Raw genomic sequence first — 27,246 nt, 5'->3', positions numbered from 1 at the left:
ATAAAGTGGTCATCTACAAAAGCTGAGTGGTTAAAAGGTCTGTGATAAGTTGTGTCGTTGTTGAGGATATGCTTCTTAGTATGCAGTTCCATACTGCAGTTAAATGTAAAGCAACAGCCTTGTTTCATCTACACTGGTATTTGTTTCACCTCATGGGGAGCCATCCAGGGGACCTGAACAGTGAGAAAAACAAACCAAGAAGTGAAATGAAGAATTTAATCTCTGTAGCCTCTTGAAGTAACTTGCTGTAGGGTTAGAGGCCTCCCAGTACCAATAAGAAAGGCTAGAGACGTGACAGAGAGGAGACAAGGAGACTGACCTTTTGCAGCGGGTAGCCCTTGGATTGATTTACCTGTAGCATCAAATGTCTTAAGAACTGAGAGAAAAGAAGAGATACAGGAAATTGTACTTTCGGATCTTGATCTTATGCCTGTGTCTCGAAGTAGCTATAAAGCCAGAGAGGGATGGTTAAAAAAAGATATATTTGTTCTTACCTAGTTCTCTGTCTACAATGCTGTTCCACAATCAAGGGAGGCCTTGGCTATATGCATAAGTCCCAGTGCCTTGTACATTTTAACTGAACTGTTCTTTTAGTTAAACAAGTTTGCATGTGAGCCTTTCTGGCGACGAAGTTTAGTGTGGAGTTGTGTCTCTTTTCAAACAAACCTGTATTTCTTTGTAAATTATTACTGTACATATTTAACATGACTGCGTAACAGCGATGATTTCAGCAGAAGTTAGTAAAATAGTTAGTCTATTGCACCATGGGGACTAAAGGAATTTTTGGGTCTTGTTTGGACAGCAAGGAAGTATTTTCTGTGTTGAGTAAGGCTGAAGAGAAGTGGAATTGGGAGTATTTTTGCTGTACTGGCAAAGGTGAAAGGACTAGTGCAGGGGAGAGTTGCCGTGCCTCCATGGCTTATAGCCATCCCAACACCAAGAATTTTTTTTTTTTTTCTTCCTGGAAATGAGTACAGTTCAGTTTGCCTGACCTGAATCTTCTAAACCAATCCACTTTTCAAAATGGCAATTCAGCATCACTGGTATTAGCAGTGACAGGAATATCAGTACTGTTCAGCTACAAATTGCTGCATGTTTTAAACTTCTGTACATTTTTGAGCCAGTTTAAATGATAACATGTTGAAGATAATACATAGTAAATTACAGCCTGTCTGCTACATCATTTTCATCAATATAGTTGGTGCAAGTACAGGATTTGAATTTACAGACTACTAATTGATGCTACATTGAACATCTGCACTTTATTTGTGTTGTACAGATTTCCAAGGGATTTCAGAATCTGAGCAGGGTTTTATTTTCCCATTTGTGTATTAATTTATCACCAAAAAAAGGAAATGAATGTGTCTGTGTGGATATGTTTGTCACTTCTCACACATCTTTTCCTTCTTTTCGAACTGCGAAGCATTAACAGAAATTCACTACAGTTTGCATATATGTTACCATCTGTGGCCCTTAAAATCTGGTGGGCTTGGAAAGACAGCAGCCCTGGCCATTTTGTACATATTGGATGGGGAAACAATAGTGCTGTGAGTACTGCTGCTCATGTTGCTATGTCTATGGGAATCAGATGATAGTACTCAAATTACTATTTTTCTCGAGCACTGCATCACAATTTGCAGTATTGCTGGGGCTAGGAAGGTTATATCATAGCTGTAGAGTTTTTAGTAGCCTACAACCTACCGACTTATATGAAGAGATGCCAAGATGGTGTGGCAGCATAACTAGGTCAACACAGTTATGAGAATTATAAGTTAACCTACTCAAGAAGGTAGTGAGTCTATAACTAGTGCCCAAAATAGTCTTTCTCCTAGATATAGTATTTCAAAGTGGTATAAAGTAACCTATTGCAAATGCTTATCCATTGGTATTGTAGTTGATTTTGCAAGCCTGAAGATATTGGTTGCTGTGGAGGGTTTTTACATCCCTGTTTGGAAGAGGTTGGATAGCAAAACTTCCCAATGAAGATGTTAATAGAATTCTTCACATCTATTATTTATATACCTAGCTGTTGTTTATAGGCTATGGTAGAGACCTTTAGGAGAGAAAACTTGTGCCTGTTGATTGAGCTGAAGTCTAGCATTATCTCCCTCCATAACTTTCATAGACTCAAAAGCTAGCGCAGTTTGGAAGGGACACTGGAGCATGCCTAGTCCAGCCGCATGTCTTTGTGTAGGCACTTTCACCTACCAAATGGGAGTTCCTAACTTGACACATACACAGAATAGATTTCAATAACTGTGGTAACTATCTTAATTTCCTTCATAATTAGTTGAGACAAATAAATGGGAGAACATCTGGTTTGATTGTAGATGTCTTCTGATTTTCTGTCATCCTTCAGTGGTGCTTGTGTGTCCTCAATGAATGTAAAGAGAGCGCAGACAATTAATTCCAGTACCTACATTTGTCATGTATAATAGCATTTTATTTTAAAAATTCTTTCGAAAGTCTGGTAATTGTTTCCAAATTGCAGACAGCAATTTAAATTAAAGTAAACATAAATTGCAGTGATATCACATGCATAACAGTTCTCCTTGAGTATGTTTGGCCCCTTCTTTACTGATTCTGGACTACTATGGCTGGGAAACCGTGTAGGACTGCCAGAACCTCTCTACCTTTCAGGTGGCTTTTGACTGACTTCCAGTTTAGTTAATCTCTACTTTTCTCTGCCTTCCTTCAGAATTAAGGTTTAGCAGTCTCTCTGGAGGTGGGAAGCACTTGGGTAGCCAGTGATAATATTCTGCCTCGGGCTCAGCTCAGCTGGGAAATGAAATCTGTAGAATGCTGATGGTCGTCTTGGGAGGGAAGCTGTGGGTACTTAGAGGCTGCGTCTGCTTTGTTTCCAGCCATTGTGCTGATAACTGCCTTCACCCCTTGGCTGCTTTACCCTTTGGGAGGACAGTCTTAGCTAATGTTATGTATAGTATTTCATTCAGTTAAGCTGTTGAGTTTACTTGCATGAATAAGTTAGCAGAACTGGTAAGAAACACGTTATAAATTATGACATTTTGCAACAGAAGCAAGTCTCCAATGACCTCCTTCACTCTGCCTTCTGCTTTCAGTTAGTGACCACCTTCTAGCATCCACTGGTTAAAACATTTCACAACTGACATTTAGTTTTAACCTATAAGTTTTAATTACAGCTTTTGTGGGTATTCTTCATGTAGAAACCAAGAGAGCAAGACTCGAATATCTATAGCAGTAACTTTCCTTTGCATTGAATTTTTGCTTGTATTTTTCTTTTTCTTGCTTGCATCCCCCTAGGAGGACAAGACCATAATCACATAATATTTTCTTTCTACAGAAAGAAACTGAAATCATTTTTTACAAGATACAAGAAGCTGCAGTGGACAAGTTCTTATGCTTTGCCAGACTTCCCTTACGATGTCAAGTGCATATTGGCAGAAAAAAAATGCCCTGATCACAGTATGAGAATAAGGATTATTGAATTCTTACAGGCAGACATGACAAAATACCTAGAAGGATCACTGTGAGTAAACGTTCGATTTATTTGGGGGCATTACCAATGGGCTGCAGAAGTATATTTTCAAATTAATGTAAAACCTTTATTTTTAATATGCTTGCTTAAATAGAGGAAGCTAAAGGCTTGCAACCCATTGAAGCCAACAGGAAGACTTCATGCAACCTTAAAGCTGTCCCTTTCGTTATTTGGAGGGGAATCGATAGTCTTGGAAATAGTCAGTTTAATCTATATCAGTATAGATGCCAGACAGTGTCTAATACTGTCTAGAATACCAAGTATTTCTTGTACATCTCCATCTTGTTTACACAGGTATCCGAACAGTCAGCAATATAACATTGTTGTCAATGCTCTGCTGCAGGCATACCCATTCCTTAATGAAGATGGGAATGGCTTTGTAAGTATTATAAAGAGAACTCTGTCTTGAAAAATACAGGTTGGGTTTTGGTTTTTTTTCACATAATCAGTCACAAGAAAATAACCCAGTTTGGAGGAAATCAGTATAGATTTTTTATATACTGCCTCTGCTCAGAGCTTTGACATGTTTGGCAAATCACATTCTTATGTCATTATGTTAATTAAAGGTTAATCCAGTTATAGCCATTCCTCAAAGCCACACACAAATCATGCAAACCTGTACACGAAGTCCCTGCTTGCTCGTTGGGTACCGCTGGTTTCTGGATTGATTTCTCCCAAAGGATAAATTTAAGTATACGTGACTTACTTTTGTTTTTAAAAACAAAGAAGCCAAGCATGTAGAAAATTGCCTATATAAGGGCTAACATATGACTAACTGTCTTGCAGCACACTATGATTTCTTCTGAATTAGATACCTAGCTACAGCATGCAGTAATACTAATGGTTTAAGTATGTCAGGAATCTAGGCCTAATTAAAAAAGAGATAGTTTAAAACATGGGTTGGGATCTCAATGGGGATATAACAGAAAGCAGTGGAAGGACATGACTTAAATTTGAACTACATTTTTTAACTCTTGTGACCCAGAATACACATCTGTGGTCTCGAAGGACTGTGTTCACCTTTTGACTTCACATCATTGCTTTGCCATGTGATACTTTTATAGCATCTTGTAAAAGCTTGTGAGACTCAGTGGGGATTGTTAGCTTTAAACGTATATAAATTTTTTTTTTTAGCCTTGAGAAGAGGAGGCTGAGGGGAGACCTCATTGCTCTCTACAACTACCTGAAAGGAGGTTGTAGAGAGGAGGGTGATGGCCTCTTCTCCCAAGTGACAGGAGACAGGACAAGAGGGAATGGCCTCAAGCTGCACCAGGGGAGGTTCAGGCTGGACATTAGGAAAAAATTCTTCACAGAAAGGGTCATTGGGCACAAGCTGCCCAGGGAGGTGGTTGAATCACCATCCCTAGAGGTGTTTCAAGGACAAGTGGATGAGGTGCTGAGGGGCATGGTTTAGTGGTTGATAGGAATGGCTGGACTGGATGATCCTAGAGCTCGATGATCCTAGAGGTATTCTCCAACCTAGTGATTCTATGATTCTATGAGTCTAAATATATATGTTGTATGCAGTTACTGCAGAAAGCAAAATAATTTTGAGAATAAAAAAAAATGTGCGGATTAAGGGTTGACTATTCTAGTTCTCCCCTGAGCTTAAGCATTGTAGGAATAAAGGGACTAAAGAAAACAAACACATCTTTGAAAGGAGAGAGGGAAGAGAATGAACAGAGAGCAGCAGTCTACCCTTATTTTCACTCAGGATACCTCTCTCAATACCCCAGTGGGGGTCCACTGCTGGAGTCCTGGGTAGTGCTAGGCTTCAGCTGGCTCCCTTTGTGAAGGGAAGCTGGAATGACATTCAGGTCCAGTCCAAAGGCCTTTTTACAGCCTTTAACTTCTAAAAACTGTTTTAAAACAGATTCTTAAGCTAGGTTTTCAAAGGGCTTTAATTGCAGCAGTACCATAGACGGAGTGAAACTACTTGTAACTCCATTCCTTCACAAATGGCTTAGTACTTCCTAGATCAATCCCAGAATTCTTGCTGGCAGAAGTTATGTGATGGGGCAGAGACTTCAGAGTTGTTCCTTATCTTTTGATATTTCTCTCAGTTTTACTAGAAAGCGTATCTGGAAGAAACCATCATAAGTAAATAAGAAAGCTGGAAGCAGTTTGCGATACTGCTACTCTAGTCCTTCTGAGCCAGCCCCTCTCCATGGCTCAGGTTGAGGCAGAAAAAAAAATGCACTAAAGGTGTTATGTCTGTATACTTATGTTTGGAGGAGGGTGTGAGAATGAATTACTATTTTTATTGGCCCTACTGTTAGACATTCTGTTCTTCCTTCACAGTCATAAAGGCTATAAATACTTATTTTCTCTTGGTCTGAGATATGTGTTACAACAGTAATGGCTTAAAACAAACCTTACAACATATGCACAGCCACTTAGCATGAGACTTGCAGTAAAACTGAATTCATACAGCTTTAAGAAACAAGTATACAACAAAAAATTCTGCTAACAGTCATTCTTTCATCTTTTCTCAGAAAAAAGTCTCTACAGCAGCTCAAAAAAATGAAGCTTTTGTAGGCTTTCCTTTTAAAATTACCTCAGGCTAGCATGGAACTGTAAGAATTGCTGCTTGCTGTTCCTGATAACAGTACCGAATCACAGGTCTTGTAAGACATAAAATTTTACTTACTGAGAGATTTTGAATACCTTAAACTTGCTTGTCTATAATAACTGGACAGTTATTATTACAATTTTTTAATAGTACATTGAAAATACTTAAGAAAGCTACCAATAATAACAGCTCAGAGGTAAAACAGAAAGCTCTTTATCTGGGGACTTATACCTAAGTTTAGAAAAGGAAAACTAACATGAGGGTAGTATTTCAAGCAAAAAATGCTAATTATATTAGTTATTAAATAACACACATATATAAACTTCTGGAGTTGCAGTTCATATAATGTGGTTTTGGTGTTTACATCGGGAAGAGAGGAATAGCAGTATCAAAGTTCTTGTTTCTTTCTGTGGACTCAAAGGGAGTCTTGGGTGACCAGCTGTGCACAGATAATTGTGTCTGAGAGATGGTCCCCTCTTTTCAGTGTGTTGTAAGCCTGGAGAAAGGGACTCACTAAGCATGGCAATTCAGCTTGGCAGGCCCCTGAGAATCCTAGTTTCCAGGACAGGCAGATCAACAGTCACCTGAGTTTAGAATACCAACAAACACGTTTTCAAGTATTCAGACTTCTGATTTCTTGTCAAAGTTACAGGAAAAAAGAAACAATTGCATGCATTTTGCAAAACAAAAGAGCTGAACATATTTTGGAGTACTACATCTTGTGTTCCCTCAGGCGTCCTGGAGCTCACTTCTGCCACTGAGTGTTTTCCTTTCTGCTGCTAAAAATGCTTTATCCCACTGTATTGTTAATGACGTTAATGTATTGCTCTTTATTTATTGCTGTGCTGTGTCTTCGTTCCTAGATTCAGTTAAACTCTAAATTCATGCTTAAAAGGAAAGCAATTTCTTACTCTTTGGGATGGACGAGCAGTCACAGTGTCTGCTGGGGTCTGCGGTAGCTCTTAATGGGATGCCCTGAGAAGGTCTGGCAGTGGTGTGACTTTATTTTTAACTCATGAGTCTTATGGTTTGGAGCCCATGACCAGAAATTGATGTGTCTTGCATGCTGGAAGGATGCACTGGAAACTGTTCTGGGTTCTTCCACATCCATCACACACCCCTCTGCATGGCGTGGGTGGGCAGGGGCGACCCAGGGAGCATTCTGGCAGAGAAAAGGGAAGGCTCATCTATTGTTGCAACATTTTCATGGGAATTAAATGGCTTGGAAAATTGGAAAGGGGAAAAATCTGCTGAGCAACAACAACAACAAAAGACCCTAAGAACACCTAAATTCACAACAGTGTTTGCATGGCAAGAAAAAAATTACTTGCAAAACTTTGAACATTCCATGGTTTTATTTTTGACTTGTTTTTCCAAAGTACTGAACACTTCTTATTCACAACTCCAAACTGTTTAAACAAGTAATTTAAACAATGTGTACATTATTTAGAAGTGTAGTCTAATATTTTCAATCTCATGCTGATGCGATAAGAGGTCATTAAAGGTTTAATGTTTCAAAATTTATTAGTAGATTATCCATAATTCTATTTTCCTAATTTAAAGTTTTCCCATTTAATTTTGCAGTAGAGAAAATAATGCTTCTGTGCAATCGGCCCTTGAAAATTATATCTAGTGGAACACAGTCTGAATGATGATAATGATCCTAAATGAATACGTTTAAAAATAAGGTTACAAATAATATACTTGTCTAGTATTGATTTAAAAAGAAGGTTATTTACTAGGTCACTGTAGAAGCAGGAATTAAGAAATAACTGTCTGAAATCTGAATAATTATGAACAAAATATAGTAAAAGCAAAACTCATTTAAGAGGTCTGTGGAGCACTTGGAATTAAATTAATTACCCCACCCTGTTCCAAGATTGGCTTTTGGAAAGAAGTGATTTCAGGCGTTTTCATAAGGAATTTTTCTTATGATGTTTTTGTCTACTTGAAAAATCTTATCTGAAAGTAACCCATACAACATTTTAAAAATTAATCTCCGTTTAACCATGAAATTGATTATTAGATTTCTGATTTATAATGTAACCAATGCAATATTTGTACGTAGTTACAGGCATATAGAAAAAGCTAAGGCCATAGTTGCCATAGAAGTCAAAAGACAATTGGCATGACTGTTTTTTGACCACTTGGAAGATACTATTCTATTTGTGTTTATTCATTTTACAAGGATTACAGCCAACCATTTGGAAACAGTCTCTGCACTTACTTCATTTCAGCTAACAGTTGAAAATCGTTTGGTTTCAAGACAACCATACATGAGGAAGGAAAAGAGACTCTTCTCTCGTCTATGCCACTTGCCAGTGAGCTTTGCATAAGCTGCATAAGCTGCTCACCAGAGCACAGGGCTGCTGAGCAGAGCTATAATGTGGTGAACCCAGGGATCCCAGTGCTCATGTGCCTGATTTATGTAACCATTGAACACAAAATGATTATTCACTAGTAAATTACTGCTTTTAATCTGCATGTAATCCTTTCCCTCCTATGTCAGATAGACACAGGCTAATCCGTCTGCTGCTTTACAAGCATTGTAAACCTTGCTGGAGTGGTTTGGGCTTTTTTTTTTGGGGGGGGGGGGGTGTTGGGGAGAGGGAGAAATCAATAGAAAATAAAATTGTCAGCTCAAAAATAGTAATGAAAACATTCTTTTTAGAAGATGTATTACCCGCTAGGGAAAACACATAAAAGTATGCACTTGCAGTCTCATTCATGAAATAAGTATGTGAGAAGGGGAGTGGATAAGATTATGAGAATCCTATTACAGAAATAGACCTAGTTAAAACTCTTAATTTATCTACGGAGAACAGGGTGAAACAGCTGAGTATTTTGAACTTTGACAGATATTTAAAGCTCTGTATAGGTGAAAGAACAGGTGAAAACGTCTCCTAGCCAAACAGAGGTTTTCAAAAGAAAGAAACTGCACAAGACTCAACTAAGGGCATATTGAAATTGTCAGCTAGTAATGTATTCTGGGATGATCACATTTTAAAATATTTTAACATTTGTTGAACAATTCAGAGAAGTGCTAAACTAAGATATTTTTGTTTGGTCGTTTCTTAACAGCCTTAAAATAGTCAAGTCCCAGCTAAATTTTGCTAAGCATATAATGGTAGGGTATTTGCATCAAAATGCAAATGCACAGGGCCAGATTTGTAAACACATGCAGGAGTGTTAATGGTTCAGGTGGATAGCAAGTGGCCAAGGCATGCAGTCACCTGCTTTTGAAACCAGTGCTGGGGTGGAATACTTAGACTGAGGCTGTAAATGCCTTGTGGGAAGACTAGGTGAGTAGTTGTGCTATATTTCTAATTGATACATTTAGATTGGTGACAACATGACTCCTGTTCTGGCAGAATCCTAAGTTTGAAGCTTATACACTAGCAATGGAGATGAGTTTGTATTCTTTCCAGTTCTTGGATGTTCACATATGACTGGTGGTGAGAGGATACTAATGTGAGAGCCTGTAGGTGGGTGGCAGAAAAGGCACACCAGCCCTGGCTGATGTAGGTCTGCTCAGGAAGAGCTCAGGTAGATGCTACAGGGGCTGTGTTCTCATAGCTCTTCTGCCTTCATTTTTCACTATTAATGGAGGTCTTGCTTTTAGGATTGAGGACCTGTAAGTCAGCTGTAGCCTAGGGAGGTGGGAACAGTATTTTCCACTGGAGAAAGGCAAGGTCACATTGCCTTCACTACTGTCTTTTAAGAGACTCTCCCATCAGTACCCCGTGGGTGAGGAAGGCAGGCATGTGAGACTATCTGCAAAGAAAGGTACTGTACTACTTAGTCTGCTTCTAGTTTACACCAAGTTAACCCTTAAAGTCGTATAACCTTGACTAATAAGGGACATCATTTTGGTAAGAAATTTAACGTAATCATTCTTCTGTCTATATTGTGTTTTGTATGTCAGTGAGTACAGGCTTGGGTATAGTATTGAGTATAGTCTTGGAGTCAATTTTAGAAAATAAGTTAACAGCTATTTGAATATGTCTTGCCACATCCTGTCATTTACAGTCACTTTTCAGACTAATTTTTGTTCCCCCTGAGTGTTGAAACCCCCTCAATTACTGAAATAAGCAGTTACTTTTGAGGATCTGACAAAACATTTTCAATATTCACAACTGTAGGGTTTGCCTGCAGATATGTTTAGCAGCCTCAGCTTAGTAATTGCTTCCCTGCATGCTGGTACTTAGCACTGCTGGGTCCTGCCACAGGACGCCCAGCCAGAAATTGCAGGTGACCAGCTGTCTGTAAGGATGCTTTAGGAAGTTTGGCTGCCAAGGAGTGATGAGTGGCTCCATTAAACAGTCACCACATCCACTTCTAGCGCAGAACTGTCTTGAGCTGCAATTTGCATGCCTTGAAGAGTCTCACAAATGCTAGGACCTACTTAAATGATCCTCTTAATTCAGCAGTTTTGAGTTCAGTTTAATAATACACTTGATCGAGTGTTACTGTATGCTCCTTGCAAAAGTGGGCATCCCACCATGTCTTTCTAGCTCTTTTGTGTTAGATACAGTAATCATACAACTGCACAACCAGTCAGATGCTGTCAGAGGCAGGGGATTACCAATCCATTAAAAAAATCCCCACAAACATTCATTTTCTGTGGCATCAGTGAGCTAACTGTTTCACTATGTAGTTTCCTGACCTGATGTCATGGATGTAGTATCCCAAAATAAGAGCTGAGAAAAAGAAAGCAAACTGTGGTTTCACTGACAGCTCTGGTTATGTTTGATAAATCTAAACCTTAGGTTCCTAATTACTGTCATCCTTAATGAACCATGACAGTGCCAGTAGCCCTACTCTTTAGTGGCCATAGTCATGCACCACAGGTGCTTGTGAGTTCTTCAGTCCTGAAGCCAGCAGTAAGTGATGCCACCCTACAAGTCTTTTTCTGCTTAGTGGCAAACAGTTTTCATGAAATAAAGTTAGATAAAAGGAAGTGACCTGCTTTAGGAATGGGGCAAATTCTTTAAAGATACTGACAACGAAAGATTTCCCCCCATCCCCTGCAGTTGCTATGGAAACGGGCCCTTAAAGATCGTTTCAAATATGTTCGGAGACCCATTGAAGATGACGAACAAGTCCTGAGGAACAAATGCAAGTTTGGCCACAGGCGAGGGCAGACCAGGAAATCTTCATCTGCTGAAAACAAACCTGAAGATGTCAAGGTGCAAGTAGAGGTAAGATTTTTGATGCTTAACCGAGTTATGTGTCAGCTTCTCTGCTGATGCTAACGCCGCCAGCCAGTAAAGGGGAGAATCAAGCAATGTCATCCTGTTGAAACTCATTTTGTACAGAGTTTCTTCTATGGCCAAACCCTTGACTATTTTTACCTTTCTGGAGAACTAAGTAACAATAGTGGAGCTGTACCTGATACTGGATGCCTTGCACATTTGTTGTCGTTTAAAGTTGTTGCCAGTTGGACATAAAATTCTGTCTTATTTTTAAGTGCAATATTCCCGTTCTGATTTAGGTGATATATCTCCAGTTAGAGCGAAAAGCAGTAGAGATTTATATCTAAGAGCTGAAACCTCTGTACAAATAGGAATGGAAAGTGATATATGAGCTGGTAGCAAATGGCCATATCCTACTGTCACATTGTACTTTGTTATAGAAAACCCGTTTGTGTTGATGTGTGATATACATAGGGATACTTATGAGTATATGCATGCAGTTGCTGTATTTCCTCCTAGTTAGGGAATTCAAGAGCTGTCACTGTCCAGTAGGTATTTGAAGCATAGGACTTAATTTATACACTTTCATAAATACATTAAGATTCCAGTTATGTTTTGCCAACACTCCTCACACTTCCTTCAGTGCTGTAATTAAAATGCAGTGAAAGATAATAAATTATAAGTAAGTGATAAAGAAGACATACAAGCATATCTTTGACATCAGTTTGCTTATGACTATCCTGCTGTTTGCCAGGGACATGTTTTTAAAGAAGCAAGAGTGGTTTACTGAGTGTATTTCTGCATACATCACCCTTATCTTTGAAGGGAGCTGTAGTTTTCTACCAAAAAAGCAAATATATGTTTTGGGTTTGGTTTTCTGGTTTTGTTTTTAGGTTTTTCTTGGAAGTTTCAGTAACAGTATTATCTGTTTATTCACTTTTGTTTAATTTGTGCAGGAATAAACACTTCTTTCTTTTTGCCTACTTTAGTTGAAAGGTTTGCAAAATTTATGAAGTAAGCAAGCTTTAATTTGGGTGCAAAACAGTAAACAGCCTTGCACGTAGTAAAGGAGAAATGATAGGCTCCTGGGTTTGTGCATGCATTAAGACTTAGCCATCTTTTATCCGCTAATGCTTAGAAAGGCAAATATGGATCTTTCTTTTGTCACACCAGCTAGCTGAGAAGGGCTTTGCAGTGGATTGCATACTCAACTGTGTTTTTCTATAGAGAAGGTGTAACTGCACTGTGCTGTGTGATGTAAACTAGGAATTACAACTCTTTTTTAACTGCAATGCCCAGACTGTCCCTGGTCATTCCTCACTAGCTTTGGAAATGGAAGAAGAAGGAAGTATCTTCCAGCTTTTCTAAAGTCCTAGGCATTTTCTGCTAGCCTTAGTCTTGTCAGCAAAAAAGGGTTAAACTGGCAGGAGGCTAGAGGATGCTAAGTATTCCTGAACAACTTTTCCTTTTTTCTCTCTTTTTTCTTGAAAATATGTATAAATAATATATAAATATAAATGCTGCCCAGGGAGGTGGTTGAGTCACCTTCCCTGGAGGTGTTTAAGGGACGGGTGGATGAGGCACTGAGGGGCTTGGTTTAGTGTTTGATAGGAATGGTTGGACTCGATGATCCAGTGGGTCTTTTCCAACCTGGTGCTTCTATGATTCTATGATTCTATAGTTCTAATTAACACTTGTGGAGCCTATTAAGGCATGAGTATCACAAAACTGAGGGGATCATAACTTTCTTAGTTTCAAATGCGTTTCTACAGTGAGAGCAGGTATGTCTGGCTCTGAGATGCTAAATTATGTCACTACAAATAAGCACGGATGAAGAAGATGTTTGTTTAATAGTATTTTAAACAAATACAGCATGGCATTTTTCATTTTGCATATTTAGGAATACACATAAAAGCACCTTCCTGCTAATCCTTGGCACTAACTTCTTTGTGGTAAATTTAAACTTCTAAAAAAAGAGTTCTAGCCTCAAAAAGTAAGTATTTGGTCTAGAAGCCAGTACCACAGGCAAAGCCAAATGATACTCAAATTATCATTAGCCAGATACCCTTGTCTTCATCCTTTTTTCCAAGTCTAGAAGAACAGATCAGTCTTGTGCAGCCTAGAAGCCAACACATCAGAATTGATTAAGGTAAAAGGACAGGAAAATAATTCCAAGTTACGGACATCTTTGGTGACTAATCAGTCAAGGATTCCTAGCCCCTTTATGTCACATTCTTACTTAGATAGGCAGAGCAGGCAGGACATTTAGGGCATTACAAGTCAAAGCCAACTAGCAAGCAGTGCAGATGAAAGAGCACATCTGCTCCTGACAGATGACCTACTTACCAGCCACACAGCTGACTTCTATATTGGGCTTTAGTTTCTGAATAGCCATAAGTTATAACTCTGTGAAATGTGCTTTGTGTCAGTATAATCTTGGATTGTTCATGGTATGAAACCGATAAAAAGATTATTTACCAATAGGAAATGCCTCACTGGTATACCTGGCACTTGCTTTTATATAAAAAGAGTAATAAAGCTATTACTACTAATAAAATCCTTGACTACTCTTTCTATTTCATCATGTGAATAAACAGTTGCTTCCATCACAAGCTGCCTAGGAGGTTTTGGGATGTGCTCAGAGCCTCCAATGATGTCTTCCTCTTGGTCTGTCCAAGCCCTGTTACCTGCCAGCAGGCATTCCTCCTCCAAACACACCACGCGTGTTACTTGGACTCCCAGGCAAAGCATTGCTTCCAGATGCCGCATCTGGCTTTCTCCTCCAGTTTCTTTAAAATATCTGCCGTTCTGTTGCTCATTACAGAGCATTATACTCAAGCAAGATTGAAGAATATACACATTTTAGAGTGGCTAGCGTTACAGGAAAGGTTGTGAGCAAGTGCAGTGCTCAGGGACGTATAATGGTGGTAAGTAAGCACAGAAACCCATGCTGGAGGTGTCTCTCATAGAAAAGTTATGTGATGGGCCAAAATCCTGAGTTTTGCCAACATCTACATTAAGATCACCTTGGTGCTCCAAGCCAGATTTAATGATGAGGCCTGGAAGGCTTAACCTGCACAAAGTACCTGGTTCAGGGCAGATATAGCACACAGTCTCTGAACCAGCCAGCATTAAAGAGCTAATTGTTGAAAGAAGCAAGCCCTTTAATGAGGTGAGGCAGATGATCTATGCTGCCTTTTGCCTTTATCCTTCTTCAGCCTCCACAACCTTTTGCCAAAGTCAGACTGATACTAAATCTGGGAGTCTGCTTGAGGCCTCTGGGGGTGGTCTTAAGACTCATTGTGAGGAGAAAAATGATGATGGAAAAGCTACTACTTTTGAGTGCTTCAAAGTTTACCCCATTGTCTTTATGGTCATCATGATCTGGAAATTGTCTTTTTTTGATGAAGGAAGGAATCAGGATTGAGTGATGTCTATCCTGTGCACTAGAGTTTATTTTACCTCAAAATAGGTAAATTAGGTAAGTTAGACATTTCCTAGGGATATGCTTTTCTTTGAGATGATAATTAACATCACATTTATCAATGAGGTTATACTACTGCAGGAGTCAAAACTTGAAACAAGGTTTCAAGGAACGTGGAGAGAATAGGATTTTGGAGGTGGTGGCTGGAAAAAAAGGGACGAATGAGGAGAAAAAAATGACATTAGCAAGGGAAAAAGGAAATCAAATCAGTCAAATGTCTGCAAAACTCTCAAAGGATGAACAGCTTGTGCAGGGGATGCAGAAACTCGCTTGGCTGAGTCTTGTGGTTGATGGGCACTATCAGGAGGTAGAGCACTAGGTGCCATCTATATACTGTATTGATGAATATGTGCACTGTGAATGCAATGTGATTGCACATGCAATATGCGCATATGTAAATTCTGTACACAGATGGAGCAGATGTGATAGCTCCTTTTCCTCTAAGATTAAAAGTCTCCAAATCAAGTACTTGAATGTCTGCACAGCCGGAATGTGAGTGTGCATATATGAATGATCATTCAATCTCCGTACTGTTGTAATGCCATTTTTCCACTAAAACTTTGATGTGTATGGTGTTGCTTAGGTAATATTTTAAAATTTTAGAGTCTTTGCTTTTAGAGTCAAAGCAAAAGATTTAAACAGAAATTCCTGGTGTACATCTTATACTTCATCTTCTTATTATTTATGCTATTCAGTATCTCCATTGTTCTGTAAGTTAACATGAAGCGTGAAATAACACCCATTTTGCTTGATCTGTGTGTTTCGAAAAGCATTTTCAGGAAATCAGAAAGCAGTTGTGATGAGAAATAAACTGACTTCTGTGGCTTTCAAAGTTTGCAGTTGGCATTGGTATGGGAATCTAGCTCTGAAAATGTCTGCCTTGTTCAAAAGGGTAATTATGTGTAATTAAAGCAGAGCCTGCTTTAATTAAACATTTCATTTGAGTACAAGTCAGCATGGATCCTGCAGTAGGTTGTCTGCTCATTTTTGCATGAAAGCAGCCTGCCCATACTGTTTCACCTGTCCCTGTGTTCAGTGTTTGGACACGAGAAATGTCATGGTTGCAATGCCTTCTCAGTGCTCTCCCACCCTCTGGGACAAGAAGATGGGTCCTGAGCTGTGTCCAGCTTACTGCCTGCCTTTCAGATTTAGACTTGTTCCTGATCAGTCTGAGGTGTTCAAGGCTGGATTTGAGCAAATCTTCGCTGTCTAATGATCATGAACTGGTTTAAGCATTCCTCCTGATATAAAATGCCCCAGTGTTCACCATAATAAATGTCATTATGATGAACCTGAAAGTCACCACAGAAAAAGGGCTGTTCTTTACAACAGTGGTACTAAAAACTCTTCCGTACACTGTGGTTTTATGCTGCCTTGTGTCTACATGTATTCCAGACAAAACAGAAATATAATTTTTCAGTATTCAAAAATCAGGACACAAAATTCAGATTATACTAATTTGTGAAAGCTTTTCCTCATCCTGAAGCAGTTATAAAATTCAGTTAATGGATTATCCTGAACAAGGGTCCCACCATACTCCTAGTGTGAATATGCAAGCATCATATTCTTTGTTTTGGTCCATAAACATGCACCACTTGCATTAAATCAGTTGAAATTAGAAATACACAATGATGCAGTAAATCTATCCTCCCGATTTATCTATCTACACTTATTATACATCATCTATCTATATTGACATAGCACTATGTACTAAAGTATATTGGTTTTATTCCCCAGTAGGAATGAAATTGTCCAGAGACAAAATGGAATGAAGTGATTAGATATAAATAACACAGACCTGTTGCTGTACGAAAGCCCCAGTATATAGTCAAGGAGTCCTCAAAATCATAGCAACTTTGGTTGCTATTGCCAACCATAGAACTCAGTGTTCTCTTTTTCTTTGCTTGCAAGCAGTGTAATTTTACTACACCCCAAGTGTTTTACTTCATACTTACCATTGCCCATCTTCAAGGTACATAAACTTTATTTGGTATATTTCAACTGCACTTTAATAACCAAGAAGCGATTGCTGAAACAGCAATGGCTACTAAGGTCAGTAGAAAACTGTCATTAATTGGTATTTGAATGGTGCTACCACAGACTTTGTATATATATGGAGCTCTGCCATTTGAAGTTTTAAGATGTGTTTTATGGCTGGGTATGTATATCTATTACATAGACTACTAGTTTAAAAAAGCTGTCTTAAAGAGCTTAAGGTTCAGAACTACCGATACCTTTCTTCAGCCTAGAAGAGCAGCTTAAAAAGGTGAAAAGATAACAGATGGGGATTGGTTTCAATAGGCTGAACACTGCAAGAAAACAAGCTCTAACACTGACTTTGGCGTGTGTTACTCGTATATAATGGATGATTTACACAATGAAGTTTGACCTCCCATCACATGCTTTTGTTTTAGTAGATATGTAGACAGCAATTTTTCCTTATACCACCGCTGTATTTCTGTTGGTAGCTTGCTATTGATGCTTACAAAAATGTCAAATGGTCTCATTTAGCTAATTAGTAACATCATTAACTAAACTAGCTCTCAAGGACAGAGCTGAGTACATGGAAAGTCCATCAACTCCAGAGGTGTTTGCCTTGAAAAAGGGGATGAAGATAAGCTGGAGTAAAGGTCATAACTTGTTCTTCTCATTTGTTTCTAAACAGCCCAGTCGGTTTGTCTGTGGCTACAGCACACTAGGCTGAGTTTGTTTTGCTTTCCTGCCTCTGTAAGTTAAGACAGTGAAGGTGATGGACCCTCTGGAAATGAGCCACTGTGTTCCCTATCAGGTGGCTGAAGAAGCTGCTGCTCTACAGGCAGGAGGCTTGGAAACAGACCCCCAGGAGAAGTCAGTAGTAACAGAGCTGTTTGCAGTCAAGAGACTTCAAGATAGCTCTTGCTCAGAGTGAAAACCCTAAGTGTAATCAAAAAACCCCAGACAACAGTCCAAGTTTGCGTGTGTGCATGTGTGAGAAAGCATGAGCAACTTGAGACTGACAAAAATGGACCAATGCTTGTTTTTGAGCAGTGGTCACACCATAGAAAGAGATAGTTCATCCAACTTAGTGCAAGTTAAATGGAACAGCTGAACAGTTCACTTAGGGATATGTGAATACTGGAATTGTTTTCACAGTCAATAACCAATAAAAATTAGATACCAGAAAATGCTAAACCCGGATGCAGGAAGCTTTCAGAGATGACACATGCTAGCAGCAAAACAGGACTCTGATCACTGTGAGCAATCCACTGGAAATCTACACAGAATTGGTTTTATGGTTTTCTGCCTTTCCTGCACTAGTTATGAAGGTTTTATTAAAAAGATGAGAAGCAGAAAGCCTGACGCTGTGAAGGGACAGGACTGCTCAAGGTGCGCTCTTCAGATGCAGAAGTGCTTGCAGAATATAAAGCTATACTAGCAAAAGCAGAGTTTATAAGGCTTTCCAGACAAGCAGTTCAGGGAATCCCATTACAGGGACCATTCTTCATAGACCATGTCAGAGCATCCATCTTAGATCACTGTCAGTAAAGAGGTCACAGAATAATACACTACAGTGAGCAGTAACACATTCCCGGGACCAGATGATATTTGTGCAAAATTTTCAGATGTGTCTAAGGATAAAATAAGCCATTTCTAACTGTGATATGCAATTTCTCTCACGAAACGTGATATGAGAAAATTGGAGGTAGCTAATTTGATGCCAGTTTCTGGAGTTCCAGGAGAGCACTAGGGAACATATTGACCAAGAAACCTGATGTCTTTACTGACCAAATTTGCAAGAACTGTAATGCAGACCCAAAAGATGAACACATTGGGAACAAGTCAACGAAGTTTCTGTAAACAGAGCGAACTCTTCAGAAAATAAATTCATTTGTTCTTTGAAGTATTCAACAACCCTGAGGACATGGGAAATCCAGATGATACACTTTAACTTCAGAAGAGATTTCACCACATGCCTATCAAAGACTCTTATAGGATATAATCTGAGAGGATAAGCAGAAAGGTGCTTGCATGGATAAACAGTTCAAAGACAGAACAAAGGAGGCTAGGCAGAAATAGTTTTTACTGTGGAAAAGATTACTAATGCTTAAGTTTATGGAGTTCTAAATGATGTGGAAAAAGGAGAATAGTTGCTTGACCACATTTGGTGATGCTATTAAGGGTACTAAAGACAAAGACTGATTGAAGAATTGAGAAGGACGCCACGCTGCTGAGTAACAGGGCAAAAAAAAGATTAGATAAAATTTAATAGCAACAGATGTAAAATAAGGCAGGAGGAGAAAACTCAGTCCTAATAGCATTTACAGTGATTGACTCTGAGCTTATTATTACCATTCACAAATGATATTTTTGTATTATGCCAAAGAAAATATGGCACAAGCAGCAGTCCAAAAAAGTATATTGAATACTCAGAATTATTTAAGAATGAAACAAAGGGAGCACATTATGCCACTGTATGTACCTGTGGTGCCCTAGCATCTAAATTAGTATTTGAAGTTTTACTGTGCCCATTTCATGAAGATTGTAGTGAAATTAGAAAACATGCAAAGACAATAACAAGAATAATTGAAAGTATGGACCAGCTTTTATATATGGAATGATTAAATAGCTTAGCAGTGTCTTGGCTGGAAAAGAGGTGGTTGAGGACAGAATATAACATAACTGCAGTGGGAAGAAGATGGTGAAAAGCTATTGAATCCAATATCCAATGTGATAATTAGAAGGCAGAAGCAGCAGTAGAAAACAAATAAAAGAAGGCATTTCTTCTGTCAGTGCATAATTAAACTGCTGAACTGAACACAGGATGCTGTGGAAGTAAGATTTTATGAGAGCTGGAAAAGTGACTGAGAGAAGTAATGGAAGCAAAAAAATCTGGTGAAGGCTACTAAATACACATACATAAACACAGTTCAGTGGAGTCTTGACAGGACTCCAGGGAAGTACCACTACTCAGTCATCTTTACTTTGTATTTTTTATCAGCACCCTTCTCAGCCAGATAGAGGAGGGTACTGGATTAGGTCACCTGAACCACCACCTCTGTTCCTGTACGGTGATGAAGAGGACAGGAATATATACTTAAGCTGGTCACAAAAAATCATTACTTTTGTAACGCAATTATGACTATAATCCTCCATTAGAAAGAGTGCAGGCTGTGCTGATCCATCATCCTACCAAGGGAGTACCTGCACATGTCATGGTAGGTAACTGCATGCAAAGCTGATTTTCTTCTGTGATTCTAAGGGCTATAGAAATCCATAGATTTCAACATACTAGGAGGGAGAGCTTTTTAATTTTGTACCTTGTGCAACCATTCCTGGAATATCATGTGCACAATTTACAATAAGATGTTAACTACACTGGGAAGTTTAATTGCACCTACAGAGCCCTGCAGAGTTTTGGACGATGCGTCTTTTGCAGGTCTGTGTCTTAAATGTTCTGGGAAACAGAATGAAATGTCTCAGCTCCCTCTGGCATTAACCTACAAGCCACCACTGACACAGTTGACAGTGGCATCAGTGACAATACTTAGGGGAAAGCCAGTGCAAATGCAGCTTGAGAGTGGCAATTGTACCAATAATGCATCAGTATGTCATCAGAACTTGTTTCAATAGACAAATTCACTGCAACCTCTGACAGAAACTATACAGCCCCAGGCTTCTGCCACAGGTGTACAGTTTTGGATAGTCACATCAGTAATTACTGGATTTAGAATTACCACAGGGACAACAGTGGTAATTCTGAGGAATATTTTTAATTGTATCTTCAAGTACAATATAACTTCTTGAAAACACTAATAGTCAAACTACTCAAGTAATGCTTTCCATTAAGAGTTTTCTTAGTTCAGCTGGACCCTTTGGGGACAAACACTTCAGCGGCAGAAACGTGAAGTTAGTTGCCCTGCTTTTAGGACCTGTACAAGTAAGAAAAAAATACTATTTCTCTTGGCAGTATAGAGATAATATTACTAAACAATGAGTCATCATTAGAACTGCCTACTAATTTCCAGTAAACCACAATTAGGCAAACCAGACACAGGCACACGAATTTCATTAATAACCTCAAACACATGATTTGAGCTGGGAGTATTAGCTGATAGCTATAATATTATATAAAACCCCTTTTTAATATAACCATTAGAATATCAAGGTGAATTCACATAATTGGTACTGAAACGATATTGCAGTTCCTTCCTGTTGAGCTCGACTACACTCAGATCACACAAACGACATCAGATATCAAGAAAGATAGCTGATTTGTTACAATTCTGTTCTCCATTTCTTGATAGGAAAAACCTGTTCATCTTGAAGGCAGCGCAATGGATGCACACATTAAGTGGCTTAAGCAAGAATATACAAAAACTCAGAGGAACTGGAAAGAAGTGGATAATAGAATGAGTGTGACAATAGAAATACGGAGGAAGATGATCAGTGACAAGGCACCTTTAAAAGACATTCTTAGACTATTTCCTTTCTTAAGATGCCCTTATCAGGTAATAGAGCTATTTTTAATAATGACATTGAATTCTGTGTTATATCTGTGACACAACCATAGGCATGCATTCTCTGTTCCCAGTGAAGTATCCATCAATACTACTCTCTTTAATCTAACTCATGTTTTTTTATATTCTGGGTTATCTGAAGTATTTTGGTTTTACTTGATATTTTTTTTCTCTGCTTTGAAAAGAAATATTATATATTTGCCTCCTTCAGTTTACGATCTTATGCTACTGAGCTAGTCTTATCCTGTCTTCCTACTTTCAGTTTTGGGTTTGAGGATTACAATAATAGCATTTTTTTTCTTTTTCTTTTAGCTTTTTAGGGAGTTCCAGCTTCTAACACACATGGACATTTATAAGAAAACAGCTGAGATTTTGGAGATCTATTCAGAAAACATATTATCTTTGTATGTGGTGAGGAATAATCCTGTTAACATTATGCTGCAAGAAAATCTGAAGCGGCACACAGAGGGAGACATTCTGAAATGTCAGTATAAATCTTCTATGCTCTGAATATTTATAAAGTTTTGTTGTGACTGATTGTTCTTACTTATGTAAATAAACTAGCTCTAATTTTTCTCTGAAAACATACTAAAACGCCACGTTGCTTGAAAAGTATATATTAAGAAAAGTGATACAGTCACTACATATTACATAGTGATAGCATTAAGAATAAAAATCAATAACTTACTAAGAAATTAAGTCAGTCAGATATTGAAATTTATTTTTTCTACTGAATGCAAGATTGCAGGTTTGATAAACTGCCTTAAAATAAGAATGATGTATTTCTAGATATTTAAAAGAGTCATTACTGATTTCTAAAAATACATCGAGAGACCAAATTTTCCAGTTTGGAAATAGTCCCATAAAAAGAGACTATTTCCTTTAGAAAGAGCAGTGCTGTTCCTACAGTTGAAGTCCTCATCCCCGTGAAATAACAGAAGTAGTTACCACTACTTGTGTTTCAAGTACCTCATCTCTGCAGAAACACTGCAGGAATAAATGCACAAATTGGTACCTCTAGTGAGCAGGTATCCCAGTCATGCAAAGAGGCTCAGGTACCTCAGCGTGTTTGGCTCACATGCTGCAAGGGAGCAAGCAACTGGTGCCACTCAACTTCTTTCAGTCTGAAAAGCCTGCAAGTGTGGTTCTGCAGGGACAAAACATTAAAGGAGTTACTTATTATCTTTATTCTTCACAAACTTCAGCTGTAGATGCCTCTGCCTGAGATTTTCTATCAAAAAGGCATAATGCCAGGATGTCAAATAAAAGGCAACACACTTGCTTCCTGTAGCAGTTTCACTCCTTTTATTACCAGGTCATTTCTTAAAGAATTAAACATAGTAGGTTAAAATATCAGGGTTTTCTTCCTTTAAATTTAAAAACACGAGTACTCAATAGCTCATGATAGATTAAAAAGTGTCAATGAGTAGCCTAATTAAAAAGTGTCAATGAGTAGCCTAATCCAGAAAGCCTTTGTGCATTTTCTACTCATACCTCTGGTCGTAGAAATCTATGCATGTTTTAAGAAATTTCCTCCTTTCTTACACAATATGGCCACAAAGATTTTAACTCATACCTTACTACCAAGGCCTTTACTTTCCTATTTATTCATACCTGGCATCTAGATAATAAATGCCTCACAAGATAGGTTCAGTAAAACAGCTCCTCCCCTGAGAACCTTAAACTGCAAAATAATGTTACAGTCACTAACAGCTGAACCAGATGGAAATCCTGCAGCACCAGCTTGTACCATAGCCTTTAAAGTGGAGCCCACTGGCACCAGGGCTCCCCAGAAATATCCGATTTACTGAGGAGAGAGGAGTTTGGGAGCCAGTAGGTTACTGTTCTTGCAAACTCCACTACAAGCAACCCAGAGGTCCACTTATTTACTGCGAGAGAAACTTTATCGGAATACTGAGTAACCAAGTGTCATGAAAGACTTGAACACCACTGCCAGCTGAGGCACCTAAACCTTCACTGCAGTACAAACTACTCTTAAAAACAGACTGGACAACTGTTCCACTGCTGAGTTGTTAACTATTTCATACACTGCAATTTGCTTTTTCAGGAGGATATTGCAGAGCCAGAACGTTTTAATTTGTAATTTAGTAAAAATTTTTGTCTTTGACAGATATGAAAATGACTGCTGCATGTCTACTCCTGCCAGATGTCTTTGGAGATGATTCCAGTCTGTTTGCTGCAGTGAATGAGGAGGTAGGAGACAGAGCACCAGCATTCTTGGTCTCTCTTCCTCCTGTTATCACCCAGGCTTTTGGTGACTCAGCTTAGTTCCTCAAAATGGATAATAGCCCGTCTTTTGGGCAGAAGGCAAATAGTTCTAGAAATATTAGCTAAATTCCAAGCAGTGTTATCTGTAGCGTAGCCAAGATTATTTTTTCCTCATCTGAAATATCCTTTTTTTAAATGTAGGTGAAAGTGGGAACACCAGTGTTGGAAGTAAAAAACCCCTTCAATGTGAATTCATGTGAGTTTGCACTGTACGTGGAAAGAGAAGAGTTAGCCCAGCTCGATGACTGCACCATGGCCCTGGCTGCACTGGTAGCTGCATTTCATGTGTTCGATATCCCATGCCCAAAGAGAATCCATAGGACACTGAATTTCCTGGAGTCCTTGGTGTTTGAGGTGAGAAGCCCAGCTTCCCTTGCCACTCCGGTAAAGAGAAAGCTGGAGGCCTCCCAGTACCCCAGTACCTGACTGTGTACACAGGGCTCCTCTTGGAAGCATCTAACATTTTGTCAAAATAAATCCTTCTGTTGTAAAAACAAATCAGTGCCATTCTTTTTGGTGACAGTGTATATGTACATTTATAACTCACCTATGTTTAAAAATGCCTTGTTTTTTTATGGTACTGGCTACTTTTTTTTTTAAATTTAAACCCCAAACATCTTCATTATTTAAAATGGAAATTCTAGAGCAACCTAAACGCATTAGAGATAATAAAATCTTCTAGATTACTGCATGTATTGTGTATTTTCCCACATGGAGCATTTAAAAAACTGGATAGTCTTTTGACTGTCAGAATTTAAAACAACACTTGTGAGTTAATGTAAGCACATCAGTGCTTCAGATGCTAATATATTTAATGCTTTGAAATGTCATATATTAAAGATTTATTTATCATAATTTCATTATATGATGATCACTGAAAGTCTACTGTAATAATTTGGTGCTTTAAAATGGTGGGTCTGATTTGTAACTTGCAGGATGTTGTTTTTTCACTGCTTTCTCCATGCATGAAACATTCTTTTCTTTGTCCCCCTTTTTTTTTAAACATCAACCCTGAATTTCCTAAATAGGGCTTCTGAGATGAGCTTCCAACAGCGAGAATGACTGGTCTGGGATGCTGCCATATGCAGTTGCAACCGCAGCTTTGGCGCCAGGGTGACGATGCCTCATTTTCTTTCTGAATTTGTTCCCCAGAACATATCGGCTTTGTCCACATGGTGACTCACCTATCTACCCACACAGAGTGGAGGCTCGCTCCGCTCTTTTTCCACAGCTTCCTCTTCTCCTTAACACAATCCTCTTAACTCGTGTGTGTATGGAAACCCCAAGGGTTACTGCCTGATGTGCACAGCTTCGGCCAAGTGCCTAGTGATGGACAGTAGCAGCAGCCAGCAAACATGACCTATCGCATTAATCAGAAATTAAAATAGCTTTTTATTAGTAGAATGCTGTGTTTTAAAGAGATCGAAGAATTTGACATTTTACTGATCTGCACGGGCAACTTCAGCTGCTGCCAGTGGCAAAATCCAGGTCCATAAATAGGATTCTGATTTTGACAGCAAGTGGCCTGTGAACCTTAGGAGTAAGTGTTTATGGAGAGAGCAGAAAGCAGTAGCCAAACTGCTCTTTTAAAATCATGGCCACATTGATCTACAGTGAGGTATTACTCCACACAACCCTTGGGAACATCTGGTTTTGTCCGAGAATCCTGGGCACACACAAATGTAACAGACTGCTCCAGACTGGGCTTTATTTGTATTGTAGTACAATAAGAGTGCAATTTGAATGTACAAATATTGAACAAAATGTAAAAATATTATTTATGCAATGCTATGGAATGAAATAAACAGAAGAATGCAACTTACTTCATATTGACCCTGTTTCACCTCATATTATGGCAGTCACCAGTCACCTATGTGATTTGGGAGGGGCCAGAGAGTTCTTCAAGTCTTAAGGAACTCCAGTCAAAGAACAGCCTAGTGCAGTCTGTGGGAAAACATAAAATTCTTCGAGCTTTGTGCAACGGAAATGTTGTTTGTTCTCAGCCCTAAAGGCTGAGCAACTGCCCTGCAGCACTAAGAAAAGGGCTGCCAAAAATCTCAATCCAACTCTTCTCCCTCTTCTTGCAAAAGTAACATTGTGGAACAGTCCTCAGCGTACACTTAGCTAGGCTATCTCTCATTTAAAGTGCATCTGGTTTACATCGTGCCTATATATACCAAGTGCCACCACTTTCCCTAACAAATCATTACAATAATCCTCCGAGAAAGAAGGTTGCCTCACTTAAGTACCTGCCAGTGGCATCTTCAGCCTGCTAATGACCCGGTGAAACACATGCATTTTACACCTCAGATGTGCCAATGCACAATATGCATTTAAGTATCCTTTTCCTGTTTCTTTGTCCATCCCTCTATGCCTTATTCTTTGATAGATCAGACTTTCAGCTAGGAAGTGGTGAATGAAATAATTCTCCCGCCATTCAGAAAACCAATCTATGTTGAACATGAAGCCCAAGTAGCAGTCCTAGCTTTAGCACAGTTTTTCTCCACTGCTGTGCTAACTATACTGGAGACTGGCGTGTGCAGACCTGAATCAATGTATTTTCTTCTTTTACTAATATCCTTACCTCAAAACACACGTATTTTCCTTCATGTACTGAAGAACTGTAGCAGGCTTCTGTGTAAAACGCTGAGACTCTATTGTGCGGCATAAACAAAAAGTCTTCTATGAAGTCAAACTTTTATTATTCACTTGCAGCCTTCTCTATACTGATCTTTTGGTAAAATACATTATAGATGCTGGTGGAAAAACTCACATAACATTTTTGTAATCGTGCAAAAGTAAAAACATTCAGTTATAAAAAAAGCACTATAATTTCAACCCCAACAAGGTTTGTTTTGTTTTCTTACAAGCAAACAGACACCTTTATAATCTGTAAAGTTATATGCTGTAGCATAAAGTGTCATGTATGGAACATTATGTGTTTCATTTTTAAACTATGGCACAAATACGTATTAGGCATAACAGTCTCATCTGGCTACCTGTAGCCTAATTTTTGACTAACCAGTTTTATTTTGATAGTATGAAGTAAAAGCTTCTGAAAAGTAAAACGGGTACATGAAGTAGAATTCAAGAATCCTTAGAAAATATTAACGTTCCCTTATATAATACAGCATAAATAATTAATGAAGGTTTTCTAGATGCCCAGAGAAAGTTAGGGATCCTAACCATCCATGGAAAGTTAGCGCCATTGTTTTGGTGAATAAGACTAGCTGACTCCGTTGTCACACAGTACCTTCTCAAAAGCTTGAACACTTCCCAGAAGGATTCAGATGTGTACTGGCTCTTGAAGAATATAAATAGTCCACCACTGCTGAACATACATTTATTCCTTTCTGAGAGTCCTTACTCAACAGTTCTAGCAAGTCTTTGTGCTTTGAATAAAACATGAGCTCCAGTGGAGAAAGCTGGCTCGTACACATTTTCCATTATCTTCAAAGTTCATTGTGTGAGTTTTTCTCTGCAGCTTTGAACATCAGAATGGAATTGAAGATTTTTAGGGCTGGTCCCAGTTTAATGCTCATTATTTTGACTATGTCTGATTGGGTCATTAGCAGAAATGCTTCTCCATCAATTTGCTTTAAAAGAAAAAACAAACAAAGCTATTAATAGGACCGACAGTACAGCAGTATAGATGTTTGAGAAAATATGAAAAGAAAATTTGGACTCCATGA

At 38.7% G+C, this 27,246-nt stretch overlaps 2 protein-coding genes across 5 annotated transcripts in view; one reads left to right on the top strand and one right to left on the bottom strand.

The window, feature by feature from the left end:
• SAMD3 (sterile alpha motif domain containing 3) overlaps positions 1 to 24,081 on the top strand; it is a 36,652-nt gene extending 12,571 nt beyond the window's left edge. Inside the window, exons 5-11 of the mRNA XM_069851853.1 lie at positions 3,323 to 3,508; positions 3,812 to 3,896; positions 11,123 to 11,290; positions 21,053 to 21,256; positions 21,578 to 21,749; positions 23,397 to 23,479; positions 23,696 to 24,081. Coding sequence (XP_069707954.1) covers positions 3,323 to 3,508; positions 3,812 to 3,896; positions 11,123 to 11,290; positions 21,053 to 21,256; positions 21,578 to 21,749; positions 23,397 to 23,479; positions 23,696 to 23,980 — 1,183 coding nt within the window. The 3' untranslated portion in view covers positions 23,981 to 24,081. The remainder of the gene's footprint in view (positions 1 to 3,322; positions 3,509 to 3,811; positions 3,897 to 11,122; positions 11,291 to 21,052; positions 21,257 to 21,577; positions 21,750 to 23,396; positions 23,480 to 23,695) is intronic.
• Positions 24,082 to 26,234: 2,153 nt separating this feature from the next.
• L3MBTL3 (L3MBTL histone methyl-lysine binding protein 3) overlaps positions 26,235 to 27,246 on the bottom strand; it is an 81,025-nt gene continuing 80,013 nt past the window's right edge. For all 4 annotated transcript variants that reach the window (XM_069851849.1, XM_069851852.1, XM_069851850.1 and 1 more), the window contains exon 22: positions 26,235 to 27,150. In XM_069851849.1, the coding sequence (XP_069707950.1) occupies positions 27,007 to 27,150 (144 nt within the window). In that variant the 3' untranslated portion in view covers positions 26,235 to 27,006. The remainder of the gene's footprint in view (positions 27,151 to 27,246) is intronic.

Source organism: Phaenicophaeus curvirostris, chromosome 2 (genome assembly GCF_032191515.1).
Source record: "Phaenicophaeus curvirostris isolate KB17595 chromosome 2, BPBGC_Pcur_1.0, whole genome shotgun sequence".
NCBI lineage: Eukaryota > Metazoa > Chordata > Aves > Cuculiformes > Cuculidae > Phaenicophaeus > Phaenicophaeus curvirostris.
The sequence above is the reverse complement of the archived record's forward strand: the minus strand, read 5'-3'. Positions and strand labels throughout refer to the sequence as shown.